Here is a 14948-nt window from a genome sequence, read left to right on the forward strand (position 1 = left end):
TCTTCAGGTGTCCGCGTGAGGAAACATTTTCAGTGTCACCTTTAATGAAACCAATGCGGGTTTCTCAGAAGTATAGCAAGCTGTAGTTTATCACAAAAAGTTAAGTAAGACGTGCCTTCGTTGATAGGATTTGACTCAATGATGTTTGGATGCCTACATGGAAGTCATTGTCTCATGTAGTGCAGATAAAGCATTGGTGATTACTGTGTGCCATACGTTCTCGTCATTAGAACACAAGAGGATTCCAGGACCTGACTGCTACGTACCTCGCACACACTAAGCTTAGATTTGAGCGGGAACACAAGTATTTCGAAAGACAGTCTGACGCAGATTGACTTTTAACATGCACAGTGTAAGACGAGTACCATTTCTTCATACATGGAGAATAGGACCTTGAGAAAAATTCCAGAATCTATATTTCAAAAAAAGCAACTGGGCAATGCGAGAGCAGTGCCCGAATGCAGGGAGAATGACGTATAATGAGAAATAATGCAACGAGATATACCTCATACCAAGCGAGTAATTCAGCGCTCAGAAATGGAGTTGAACCGACTGTCTATTGGTACTGCTTTGTTACGGGCAATATAGCGAACAAAAATTGCGGAATAACTGCCTTGCGATTATATATCACGTGTCGTAACGTATACGTGTGGTCGTGCCAAGTTTCCTATGCTACGTATGATGGGTGCGGGAGCGCACAGAGCTGCAGTATTTCAAGGCGAACGTTCTGTCGGGAAACCCTGTGGGGCATGACCGTTGCACAACGATGGCACCGCTTCGAAAGCGAGGGCTGAGAACCAGGACCCCATAAATCAAGCTCAGGTCGTGAACCCCTGCGTACGTCAGGGCGACGGCGTCGCCAAATTCGTATCGTTATCATGGAGCATTTGTGCGTTGCTAACAAAGTACTGGACGCGTGCCCAATAGAAAACAGGCAGCAGACTTCAACGATTCCTTCAGCTCTGAACTCGTTTCGGACAGCAGCATTCTCCCAGACCACCTTCTTATTTTACCTTGCCTGCTTTTTCCTCAAATGATCGCGCTCAGCCACTACGGGGGAAATGGACAAGAAGCTGGCTGTTACACTATTCTCGATTGAGGTGTGGTGGGGATGCGGTCGTGATAGAGCCTAATATTTTACATAAGAAACTAAAAATAAATATTTATTATATTATTTTAATGATAACTATAAATTTCATAATGTTAGTATTAATGTTGCTATTACGATACTTCCCAAAGGGAAATTTGAGAGCAATTGTATGCTTGCTTTCATTTCGCTAAATATTGAGTCAAAGAAATTGAGACCGAACTCATCGCACCGAATGGAAGTGGGTAAGAGCCGTCAATGCCTTCGCAGAAGGAGAGACAGTATGGTAACGCTAGCATGATGAATGGCGTCGGAGCCAGCTGTGGAAGAAGGCGCGAGCGATTTTTTGAGGCAAAGAATTCGACACCGAAATCACAGCACCGTCTGGCAGTTGGCCAGTGCCGCTAGCACCTTCGCGGAGGGAGGGGCAGTATGGGAACACTAGCATGACGAGCGACATCGGAGCCAGCTGTGGAAGAAGACGATGACGAACGCGCGAGCAGTGGCACGAGCGCGTTCGCGTGGTTACGCCGAGGGACGGCGACGATCAACCGAGGAACGGGCGCCTAAGAGCTACGGTCTAAAAATGTGTTATTTAGATAGGCTGTCAATCAATCTTTGCGAAGTACGCAACTTCCTGTCCGTATTCCATAGCAATTCATTTTGTGGAAATCTAAATACATCGATAGATTTAAACGCTCTGTGTCATCCCATAGCTAAATACGTAAGATTTATTTAGAGCAAGTGTGTAGCAGTAGGGGACGATACGTTCGACCCGCCGTCTTGGCGTAGTAATCGTGGAGTTGCGCTTCTAAGCCCGATGCCGCGGAATCGAATCCCGGCCGCGGCAGCTGCATTTCGACGGGGGTTAAGTGCAAAAACGCCGGTGTACCATGCATTGGGTGCACGTTAAATAACCCCAGGAAGTCAAAGTTATTCCACAGTTATTTACTACTCACGAGCCTCATAATCAAAAGGTGGTTTTGACGTCGCGAACACCTCGGGTGTAGTTGGCGTGGCAGTGAGGTAAGCTGTAAAAATGAGGCATTCTTACACCATTACCGGAATTTAGTGTTCATGTCGATTAATGTTATGACCGTAGGTGGTGAAGTAGTTGTTGCGTCAAGGGCTTGCTGCTTTTAAGGCTTAAAGAGTCGTATTAGAGTCACCGGCACGGGATAATCCTCTCTGAGGCCAAGAACTTTTGAGCATCTAATATCAGGAACAAAATAACGCACTGCCTTCTACGAGATTCAAGCAAGTGTGTGTTTCTTTTTTCTTGTGCATTTGCAGTTTCGATACAACAGACAGTTTGAATCCTCTGAACTACAAAGAAACAATCTGACGCAATAGTATTGACGTCATTGCTGGTAGCGATGCCGTCGTTGCTTTCCTCGTTGTTTTCCTGAATCGCCTCATTTTGGTCACATCCACCCTATATCTTGAATATGCGCGATGTGTGTGGCTGATCGTCATCATCATTGTGATGCACTCTTCTTTTTTCGTCGACGTTGTTTTCCCGAACATGGCAATGAAAGATTGCACGCCAACATACTATCTTATTGGCAAGAACAATTTATATGAGATGCACATTGTTTCAACCTCAAACAGTCTGTCTGTCCTCCGAAATACATATGCAGACGCTACCACTCTCAGCATCTGTATGGAACACAAACTCTCGAAGAAATTGACCAGCGCCATTGTCGCGCACTGGCTGAGTGGCTATCGCGCCCAACTGTCAAAATTCATATTGTTGCGATGACATGAGTTCAAATTCCTGTAGTGATAATTGGGGATTGGCGGAGCTTTATTTTCCTTAATACTTTGACGATGGTGAAGCTGGCGCTGACGAGACAGCCAGACGGCGATCAATTTAGGTCGATGACGAAAATGGTTGCCGCCAGCGTGTCAAAATGCATGGGCGGACTGCAAAACCAAGCTAACAGCTGTCGTAGAAAAAAAAATATAAAGAAAGCACCTGTGCCCCTATTATATTTTCGAAGAAACAGCTTAGTGAAAGTTACCCTCTGCCTTCTCAGAGCACGAGATTTAGGCGTACATTCCCTATCAGTAACACGCACATACATATGTATATTACATATACCTGCAAACCCTGAAGAAGGTCGGTCCACCGCGAAGTTGGGAAAATCAGTTTTACAAATTTAGTATTTCCCGTTAACCAACCCTACTGTATATATATATATATATATACATGTCTGTGTGTTCGTGTGGTGATTGTAGTCGAAATACGCTCAGTATTATAGAGCACGTCCCCGCCCCCTCCCATACTGTGTAAGCTACCACAATGATACAATGTGAGCAAGCCATTGCATTTGCGCCGCTGCATTTGCTTTACGTACATTTTACTAAGATAGCGATCTCGAGTCCACTCGGTTTAAAGCTGTGCGGAGAGAGAGTCAAAAATACTCGTACCATGGACACATCGGTCAATGACACCAAAAAGAGATTCGTGCACTAGTACAATACTTGAAGTACACCGGTGTGAGAGACCGCTTATAGTGGCCCTGTGCATACTCCCACGTGCACTAGGAGCTTACACTCTTCCCCCTTTCGCCTTTCTCTTAGCTCCAGTGTAGGGTAGCAAACCAGGCGCTTGTCTTATTGACCTTCCTGCCTTTACTCTTCTTGCGTCCCCTCGCTCTCTCTCTCGTTCTCTGTACGTCATGTACTATATCAAGCTTTGCCGGTCGTTGGCACCAAATAAGCACATTATTCTTCACTTTACTAAGCTTCACTTCTTCGTTCATCACACGGGCTTCGGCCCATGCGGCAAAGTGTTGTTTATAATGAGTCCACGGTACAAGCTAATCAAGCATATATTACCTTGCTTCACGCAGACTACTTAGTGCAGAATAATATAACCTGCATTAAAAAAAGATAAAATAGATGCAAAAAGTATTTGCAGAAGAAAAAACTGTGTTCGCAGAATCCTGCTCTGCCTTTAGCTGCCCCGGATTGTTCCTTGCTCTCATGATTAAGTATATTCTCCGTGGCAAAAATGCTGAACTAAGTGCAAGTCAAAGTAGTTCCTTTGTTCTGAAGTTTATGCTCCGTAACACAAAGTGTAGTGTGCAAAATCTTCATGGCGCAACTTCAGGTGAGCACACTGGCGTTATTACTAACGCCAATTGAACCCACAAGCACCGTCGTTAACTGTAGGGAGTTGGGACAGATCCATGAGATGATGACAACATTTAAGCTCCACCAGATGTGTCTCTACTCCGTCAAAGCAGTCAAGTCAAAACAACGAGATTCTTTTTTTTAATTTTCCGCCGCTCCTGAACGTCCTGTGTATTTATCAAATGTAATATGTTCTCGCTCGCCTGGTAGACATATATTTCTTGTGGGACGTGAAAAATCGAGAGCATGGAGTAGACATTACAGAAGAATGGGCCCAGAAAGTTCGATTATCATGGTCAGTGTGTTTATAACGCAAGCATCTGCGTTCACCATACGGGCCTTTAAAGGCAGACGTAGGCGAGCAGCTAGAAGTAAACATGAGGGCATCTTAATAGGGCGGGATGTGACCCAGCTTTGATGACAACACAGAGAGAGACAGTCGTGTCCCGCAGGCGCAAAGATGTTGTCATTGAAAAATTGTGCTCTGGGAATGATGGTTGCAAACAACAACAACAACAACAAAAATTCCCTGACTACGTGCTGCATTGCGTTCTTCATATTTCATCAGTCGTTTGCAGAACACATGGATGTTTGCTCTCGTAGAACGTGCAGAATACGAGTCCTGCGATGTGCCTTGTGACCTAATTCCTGTTGTTTGTTTAAGAACTGCGCACCCAACTCGATTCTCTATACTTGGGGCCGAAAATATTATTCTGACACACTCTCGTACAATCAAATATGGAAGCAAAGGCGAGCGGTAACTGTGGTCTGACATGAAAACACAATTGGTTTATCTCTACTTCTCCAATGCAAGTGTTTCCTTCCTGAAACTTCGTACATATTTCTGATTCTGAGATAAACCAATCATTGTGTTTTGGCGAAGTTACAAATACATTTATTTGATATTAACTTAGTGCGTAGCTGCGTCGGTGCAGGATTGTGCGCATTGCGTCTTACTACCATTATGGGAGGGAAACATTTCTGGCCGTCACAATAAAATTCGTTTCTATATAAGCTATTTTTCTTTTTTTGCATTAGAATGTTCTAAACAAGCCATTTAATAATTATGACCGGTTTATTTATGCCATCACGGCAGCTCCAGAAGCTTGGCATATAGGATGGATCATATGGATGAAAGTTGTCATCAACAAAAAACATATAATAAGGATTCCGATATCACAGCGTGCTCCGAATATCGTAATATTGTTTATTTTCATTGAAAAGAAAGTGCACGTTAAAACTCAAGGGTAATATAATATGAAATATAGTACTGTCTGCGTAATGTTATCATATGCATGGATGCCCACTAGCCAGCCGGCCGTTGCGATCGTTTCGATGATGGTGATCGATGATGGTCGATGATGTACACTGCTTTACAAAGACCATTAGAAAAAGTCTGCACTCCATGAACAATTATGTTGCAAACCTACCTGCCTACATTTTTCTCCCTTCGCGCACAGGTTTGACACATTGGAGGTTTTGTTGGGAGTAAACCTGTCACGAATACGAAAATGACGCACACATTTAAAACAGTCGCAGTGGTTTATTGTTTACACGTACGAAAATAATCTTCTTGGCCGCACCAACTGCTGGCACGGAACATGCTTACACAACGAGCTCGCCTTGGAAAGTCTCACAGATCGAAGCACAGCGTCGCAGTCATTTGTTCCGCCCTGTGTCACATTCCCCGGCGTCGCTTGCAGAAACTGCACTGCCCGTCCCATGGGGGGCAAAGGACCGAGAAACTCCACATCGGTGAATTTTCTTTCCCGTGTGATTCACTTTGCAGTTTTCGAACGCTAGTAACTTTCTTGGAGTACGTGGACCACACACAGCCTTGCTTGAAAAATATGGTGCAGGAGAAGATGCCTTGAATGCAGATGAGCTGAAATAGCGTGCTGCGTTATTACAACGTCCTTGCATTTCGCAAAACAAAAGAATAGAAGTAGTAAGCACAATGTACTACAAAGGTTGAATAATGCCATGTGGTGCTTTGGGAATTTACTCATCCGACGCAAACATAGTTTACGACCTGAGTAATTTAGCTATAGCCAGGGAAGCAAGCATATTCTATAGCATTTATTTAAGGATCTAAGAATGCCTGAGTGAAATGTGCCCGTCATGAAAAAATGGGCTTGCAACCCATTTTGCATACTAAAATTTGGCTAGACCGAGCTAGAAGACCAGCCTAAATGCGGGCGTCACCGGTGTTAGTATGTGCCAACAGCGTAGCAGTTCTAGAACACGTGTACACATTCCGCTGTCATATCAGCCTCATGTTTGCTGCTGCACAACCGTGATGCCTTACGTTCACTCTGGGTTGCACATTTCTCATATTATATATAAGGTAAAGTGACATCTTCAAACATCCGGGAGCTTATACCCCACCCAGGAGTAAAAATTTGACACGTGGCTTACCCTAAATTCTGTGATGTCGTAGTCCTCGTTGAGTGCCAGGCCAGGCCTTCAAGCACGAGGACAGCCATTTTGCCTCTCTCGCGGTAAACGGCTCGTTTCGATATTCGACACTAACTTCAGCGTGAAGTTCTGTCGTAGTCCCGGTTTCACGAAGTACGTCGAGGCTTCCTGATCCCGGAACGTTGACTGGTTCGTTCTATTTCTTCCGAGAAGACAGGCTTCGTCTCCAGCCGGTAGTCTGCATTACATAAATGATCTTTTCCGGCTCACCGTTTCAAATATGAAAAACAAGGATGATTTCTCCAAAGCACCATGTTTTAGTCAGCGGGCACAGAATTAAAGTGAGTCGGATGCAAAACGTACACAATCCCGCTGATCGCCCGGTAATTTCGCCTTTCTGCATTTCCCTATATCGTCTCTTTTCCTTTTTGTAACCTGCTTTACGCCGTCGAAATTGCTGTCCTTTTCACTAGACAATTGCTTGCCCGCTTATTTTTATTTGTGACGTTTTTTATACGTTCACATCAACAATAAAGATGACAATGATTCGCACTCAACACAAGGTTACAAAATTAAATGGACATATTTCCCAATCTGAATGAGGCTCAACTTAATATTGAACAATTTAAGGACTTTTCAACGCACATAGGGATGCGAGAGTTTATTTTTTTTTATCAGAGAGGGCGATACCAAAGACCAGGAGAATTGGTAATTAGTAGCATTGAACTTATTTGAAGCCAGTGCGGACAATTTCCGTGCTTAACAAACATTTAGGGGCACTAACAAAGCTTCTAAGTAGATTCTTTAATTCAGGCAGCCTAGATTTGACTGCTGTCCTCAAGGTTCTCACTGCTTCAAGAAAGACTTTAGCTTGCACAATTTATTAGGTTTCAATTTCATAATTGCGTGCAGCACCGTGTTTAGGCACTTTACTGAACTACTTTGATTACTGTTTAGATTAATCGTTCTTAAAAACGGGCGCGCAGAAGATAAATGCGAAGTCAAACAACTGTCAAAAGTGCCGTTGCAAAGAAGCATTGTTCAAGGCCTGCATACTGGCTTAGCATACGATGCAAGCCAGTTGTCTCAACAACGTCTCCCCAGAATTTCTTCCATTGGCCATAACTTCTTCGGTGACACGTTATTCGGGATGCGATCGTCAATAGTCACAAGAAAAAAAGCAGAAAAGCATAGAACTTCAAAGATAATCGCAAATAACTTCAGGCCACATATCGCTAGTGTGGAGTTTGATAGAGGCAGTGCTTATAGGCGCGTCCATTCAGTGCAAATTTTGATTGTATTACTAGTTATGCGATATACTTTTTGCAACAATTGGGATGAAATACAGTCTGATTGCTGTACTGTTCCTGAAGATTTTCTTGAAGGCAAGCTTCTCAGGGAAGGTGTACGTTATATACCAACATTTTGGAACTTCTAATGTAACTGTTGTGAGAAGCGTCACCATTTGATTGTTTCAGTTTCGCAATTACCGCAAGGGCTTTAGAGATAAAGAAACGTTATGGTAAATATTTTAATTAATTAATAGTTTACTTGCTGTCATTGCGCACAGACGTTCTGTCAGCCACATAACGTTTCGCCAAGAAAACTCCCTCCTTTTTTTTTTTCTATTCCGCAATATTCATTCGCTTTAACTGATGGCAGAGAGTAGTGACCGCTGCCGGCACAGTAAGAGCATTCACCGACTCACATCTTCCGCAGCACACGCAACGTCTTGTTCGTTTGACTCCTCCTTGAATCACCCCCGTTTGCCAGTCTCTGCCAGCTGCCGGCAGGCCAAAGGCTCCAAGGTCACGTGGGTACCGTTCCCACGAAACTTCTGCGAACTAAAGAACGGAGGAAAAGGCAGGGCAGAAGAGCTGCTGCGCATACTTATGCCTCATATCACAAGCAACTCAGCGTCGGCAACACTACTTAGCCCACACCTATCAAAAATCTCAGATACGTACACAGCCCTTTTGAGGAATTTCTCTGTTTTGGCACACATTATGTATTTATTTATTTATTTATTCAACATACCTTACAGGCCCGAAGAATGGGCATTGGGTAAGGGGGGAAAATTGACACAGTATAAAGAGCAAACAATTATACAAAATTATACAATTATACAATGCTTTGTTAATAATAACACAACGAAGAGTCAAGTTTACACAAAGTAAAAAATTCTAAGATAAAAAGAAAAAAAGCACACAAGAAGCAACGTAGATAAGTTTTTTTTTTTTTTTTTTTTTTTAATTAAGAAAGTAATGTCGTGACGGAATTTTTCTTTGTTAGCTTCAGCTACCAGGATATCGGGAAGGTCGTTCCACAAGCGGATGACACGTGGAAGCGCAGATGAGTTAAAAGCGTCTGCTTTGCCGTAGATGCGCTTGAAAGAAAGATGATTATGCAATCTTCGTGAGGTGAATGGAGAAACTTGCAGATCTATTGGTGATGGCCTCGGTCCGTGAACGTGCTTGTGAAACAGCAATATAAGTGCTACATCACGACGAGTGTTCAAAGAAGGAATTGATAGATTGTTTTTAATTTGCGTTATACTTTCGTTCCAGTTGTAATTTTGTGAGATAAATCGAGCGGCTCAATTCTGAACTGATTCTAGCATAGTGGTTAAATAAATGTAATGAGGGGACCATATTGAAGAAGCAAATTCAAGTTTAGGTCGAACAAATGTAAGGTAGGCTAATTTGCGGATATTTGTCGGCGTCTTACGGAGGTTCCGGCGTAAATATCCCAAGGATCGGGAGGCATTTCCGCAGATATTGTTTATATGTGTAGTCCAGGAAAGGTTTGTTGTCAGGGTTACGCCTAGGTATTTGAAAGAAGTAACTACAGACACAGGATTGTTATCAATATAGTATGAGAAGTCGGAAAGGAAATGTTTGCGAGTGAAAGACATTACTTTACATTTATCTGGATTAAGCGACATTAGCCAGGTCCTACACCAACTGCTAATAAGGTCAAGATCATTTTGAATTTTTACGTGGTCATCAGTACTAGCAATTTCTCGGTAAACTATACAATCGTCAGCAAAGATCCGCACATGAGAAGAGGTGTTATTCGGTAAGTCGTTAATATATATCAGGAAAAGTAGTGGACCGAGGACACTGCTCTGTGGCACACCAGAAGAAACGTAAGAGAGCGGGGAGGAAAAACTATTAACCACGGTTAACCACGGGATACTGTGGGATACTATGGATACTATGGGATACGGGATACTATGCTAAACAGGACTTGTACCTTTCTTTGGTCGGTGTTACATCATTCTGGCGTAACCAGTCACCGTAAGCACTCAGCGTCATTCTGGCGCTGAGTGCTTACGGCTAGATTCAGAAGTAAAAGCAGTGGCAGTGTTTCGGCGGAATATCCACCTTTTCCCAGACAAGCAAGTATAACGGCCGTGCAAGATACGCAACGAGAATCCAATGCAATTTCCGAGCACTATAGATGAGGCAGATGGCCGATATGTTGCCACTGACTCACAATAGAGCCGTTCTCTTATATATCTGTGAAAATCATCGCTAAGCCTTTCTGCCATTCTATTTCACTCTCTTGCCTACAGAATCACCGTTCTTTTTTCGCTTATACCTGTTTTAAAGATTTGCTTCACGTCCTCGCTCAAACCGTCGAACCGTATTTCCGTAGGCGCGGGAAATGCGAGTAGACTATAATCACCATAGTATAACCACCTGTAGCTCAAACTGTTTAGACATTTAGGAAAAAGATCGTCAGCCCTACAACTTCAAGACCTATCATACAAAAAAAGTAAGAGCGCAATCCAGACCGCAGTTCCTTCAACTAAGTAAAGCTTCACTACGTACTGAAGCTCTTCTTGGCTCGAAAACAAATCACAATTACCCGTGATCTACAACAATATCTACTGTGAACAAATTATCATGAAAAAATAAACAGTAACAAGGGTTCCTCCGCAACTCGCGTCAGCTAGGTACTCAGCACGAATCTGCGGTAGCACAACATTAGCGTCTTCTACAATGTAACACTCGTTGAAGTACAGCCAATCGCTGTGTTAGGCGGCAGTCGATGATTTGTCAACGAAATCTGCATAATTCTTTTATCTTCATTTTAGTGAACAAGCAGATGCTGCCCACACTTAACAAACCGACCTGACATGCCAAGCGCAGAACTCTCAACCGCATCTGGTACATCCCTCCTTTCGCTTCCAAGACTACCAGCAACCCCCGCACCTTGACCGAAGTGGTAGACTACCACTGGCAGCTAGCTTGATAAAATACACTTCGTTAAATTTATTGAGCAGGTTCTACAGCATACTGTCACATAAGTACCGGACTGAGGATTCCAAAAGGACTCTTAGAGGCAAAGGAAGCCTCCCTTTAAAATGCCGTTTAAATTGAATTCAACATACACATATCCACAAAAATACCACGGCTTTAAAAACCAAAAAAGAAGAACGAAGGAAAATTAAACTCGAGCGGAGTATGTAGCTTCAAAAGCACCTCTCAAGGCGTCAAATAATAAAGAAAAAGAACAGTTTAGCTATCGTTTTCACTTTGTCACCCTTAAGTGACTCGGTAAAATTCAGTATACAGTAAACTCACAAGAAGTTGTCGTGTCCTTCGTTGAGAGGCGGTTGTCCCGACACGAAACCTTTTCCGAAGGTATAATCAGCGCCTCGGGAAAAGCACCGTTGCAGGCGTCTCCCGGCAAGTCCTCGGTGTCGGCGTCGCTTCCAGAACTCCTGCATGGACAGGCGATGCCAGATGACCAAGTTCACCACACATCCATGGAACAGGAGATGTCTTTTAGCACATAACCTTAAACGTAGAGGTGCTTACGCGTTTCACTGTGTTTGTGCTATTGCATGCATTTGTGCACATCCGTTTCAGCTCTTAAATATATTTAAATCGGTAATGAACTTTAACATGATAACAACGTCCACTTGTCACAACCGATTCAATGGGCGAATATCCTGCCGCAAGCGTACATCCTTCTGGATAATGAGCGTACGAAAAATACAAAAGAAGGACGAGACGATTCGAGATACATTTCTGTCCTCACTGTTACCACTGGCAATTACAACTGAAATTTTTGATTGATTCGCTGCTTGGTGAGGTTTCAAATTGCAAAGCCACGCGTGGGCCTTTCAGAGACGCCACATTGAAATTTTCAGAACCATGGCTCATTTAACCTCTCCTAGCCGGATGCCGGGTTGTTGTGATTTCACGAGGTACGCAACCTGATCTACTAGATCTGAAGAGGACGCTAAGTGAGCGAAATCCTGATTTAGACGTCATGTGTAGTTAGGCGAGAACAATATGTTGGTAAGTCACCAGGTCTGACTTTGGAACAATGCCTACAGAATGTGGTGGGCAAGAGAGTAAGGAACTATTGAGAGAAAACGATGAAGTCCCGCAGTCCGTATAGCGAGAGATAACAACCGATGCTCTTGGGCCAAGGCTGTCGTTGCATAGCCTCTACTTATAAATAAACCCCCTTACAGTTTGGTGGAGGTGCGGGGTAATCTCCCAGTCTCCCAACCTGGAACTATGAAGCCGTACCTTACCTCCAGCCTCGGCGATGCCGGAAAAACCACCACATAAGGCTCCCAGACTCAAGCCACCGTCTGTCCCGGCAGGCTGCCTCAGCGTCACCCACCAATATTCAGCGGGACTGGCAACCAAGACGTCGAGGACTGATTAGCGACATACCAGATGGTGAGCGCAGACAACAAATGGGACGAAGCGACTAGGCTGACCAATGTAATGTTTTAGTTGACCGGCATCGCCAGTCACTGGTTCCGAAATCACGAAGCGGAGACGAATAACTGGACGTCGTTTAAGACAACTTTTACGGAAAATCTTCGGCCGCTCCGCGGCACGCAAGCTCCGCACATAACAGCGACATCATGAAGGCGCTCAACAACCTCGTGATCACCACTTATATTGAAGACGTCGTCGACTTGTGCAAGCGTTTAAACCCATCGATGCACGAGTCGGATAAGATCAAGCACATCCTCAAAGGAATAGCCGATGACGCATTTCAAATGTTATTGGCAAAAGACCCGTGTACCGTCGCAGATGTTGTCGGCTTGTGCCCGAGTTTTGACGAATTGCGCAAGCAACGCGCCCAAACTCAACGCCCTCTGGAACAGAACGACTCGATCGCGGCCGTGACTCCGCACGACTAGAATGCACTACTGGTCCAGATCAAGCTGTTCGTGCTTGAGGAGGTCGCTCGACAGCTCTCCATTTTATCGAGCACGCCCGAGCACGCCCGAGCCCGCACAGGCAGATCTGGCCCCGATAATACAGGAAGTGGTCACTGACGCGTTGCCTTTCGCTCGTCCACCGCCTCTGTAGTCTGTGCCCCTGTCGTACTCGCAAGTCGTCACTGCCGGGTCGGCCCGTCAGTCAACCTATTCTTCCGATTTCGCACCCGTTCGGCCACCACCAGTACATTTAAATCGACCAGTCCCCACGTTTTCAAATAAATGCCACACTGCGGACAATCGGACCCCTTACAAGAGCAGTGTTCTCTAATGAAGGTCAACACTTCAAGAAATAATACGTAAGCCTTCATATGCAAATATCGCAGCGCAGTCATCTATTTACAGGATGCCCTATCCTGAGATAACCCTCTTAGGGTTGCAGTATGTATAAATAAAAAATTAAATAAATGAACATGCGAGACGGCTGCTTGCCAATTAAGCCTTTATACATGCAGAAACAAACACGTTTAGAGGTGCAATTTTCTATGCATGTGCCATTGCAATTGAAATGCTTTCTTCAAGTGAGAAATTCAGGCTATAAGAGGTTAATCTCCACATAAACACTATATCGTTATAGAGTTAGGACCACTTCGTAGACATACTGCCATCGCTGCGAGATTCTAGTACGCCACTCTGCTCTGGAGCAGAAAGCCTTAGCTAATCAGCCATCGCAGTGGGCAGAAAATTTAGAAAACACACGACTTATCCCGTATATATCAGCTTACACTTTAGAATTAGTAACTTCTCACCAAGCCAAACTCACACTAATTAGCAGCAAGAAATGCATGGTGCCATTTCTATGTTCTCAGTTGAGCTTTTACTTCATCGGCCATACCTGTCACCATCTTCCCTCCATGGTTTCCTTTGGGCTTTCTTCTTTGATATGTGAAACGGCGAGCTTGTGTAGATCGCTTCTCGGCCTGCGAACATTTAGGCACAATGTATTTCAATTCGCTGATGCACACTGTTTTCAACAAAATGTAATTTTGTGATTTCCAAGGCTACTGAGAGTAATCTGTTGCTGTTCTTGTCCGTAGCCAAGTAACACGACATTATACAGCAAATAAAACATGAAATTTGGCAAAGCCGTGAGGTTATCGTAGAGGTTAGCTGAGAGAATAAACAGATCAATGATAAAATCTTGCGTATCAATGTGCCGATTCAAAACACGACAAAGCAAAAGCAGTTTTGAGGCACAATATAAAAGCCATTTCTACATTTTTTAACTAAAGTGAAATAAAACTAAACTAACGTAACTTCGCCGCACAAGCCCGCTGTTGGAACAAAATGTTATCTAGAATGAGAATGCATCGAAACGGCTATGCATTAATGTTTGCCAGTAATATGTGCGGCAGCTGTGAATATTTAAGCACGACTGCTTCTCTCGCTCGGCTGAAGTAGCCGTTACTGCGTTATTGGTGATCTAGAAGGCCTGCAATGTGCCGCTTATACAGGCTTATAAGGTACCAAAAGTTAGCCCGTAATGAAAGCTAAGTACTTTGGAAAGCCAACAGAACACCACCTTGAAACGTTGAAGTAGCAAGCTGAAGTATACAAACGCATGGGCAGAAAAGGTCAACAATTTTACTGGCATGTTCACAGTATCACATATGCCTTATATTTCTAGGCGACACAGAACCTCGAAACGGCGTTAGATTGAACCAAAATTAAGTAAATGTAACAATGTTCTTAGCGTACCTGCTTTTTCGTAGACTTCCATTCCCGTCACCAGAGTCTCTGTTCTTGGTTCCCACATTTCTAACTGCAATGCATAAAAATAATAACGAAACACAGCGTATTGCTGGTATTATAAGCTGAGAGAAATTAGACTGAGACATTACTGCATATATTTTCATATCACAACGTAATCACCCAGTTTTAACCTGATACTATATCTCTATACTTAACTTTTGCAGCAAAGAATTATCTCTGAATGTCTGAAAGAGTTTTAGCTGCTGCCGATTTCATCTGAGTGTACTTCGCCACAGGTTGTGGCCTGCATATCTAAAACTCTCATGCTGGCACACAATTTATGATATG

The 14948-nt window shown here is 43.7% G+C and overlaps 1 protein-coding gene across 2 annotated transcripts in view; it reads right to left on the bottom strand.

Annotated features, from left to right (window-relative positions):
* Window positions 1–5751: 5751 nt before the first annotated feature.
* The window catches only part of LOC126536787 (cell adhesion molecule Dscam1-like), a 236582-nt gene continuing 227385 nt past the window's right edge, over window positions 5752–14948 (bottom strand). The window contains exons 24-29 of one of the 2 annotated variants that reach the window (XM_050183790.2): window positions 14607–14670; window positions 13744–13828; window positions 11239–11378; window positions 8355–8490; window positions 6647–6884; window positions 5752–6113 (exon numbers count right to left, since the gene is read on the bottom strand). In XM_050183790.2, the coding sequence (XP_050039747.1) occupies window positions 8456–8490; window positions 11239–11378; window positions 13744–13828; window positions 14607–14670 (324 nt within the window). In that variant the 3' untranslated portion in view covers window positions 5752–6113; window positions 6647–6884; window positions 8355–8455. Of the gene's footprint in view, window positions 6114–6646; window positions 6885–8354; window positions 8491–11238; window positions 11379–13743; window positions 13829–14606; window positions 14671–14948 lie in introns of those variants that run through there. The other variant, XM_055073936.1, reaches the window with a different exon arrangement.

This window comes from Dermacentor andersoni, chromosome 4 (genome assembly GCF_023375885.2).
Source record: "Dermacentor andersoni chromosome 4, qqDerAnde1_hic_scaffold, whole genome shotgun sequence".
NCBI classification, from domain to species: Eukaryota; Metazoa; Arthropoda; class Arachnida; order Ixodida; family Ixodidae; genus Dermacentor; species Dermacentor andersoni.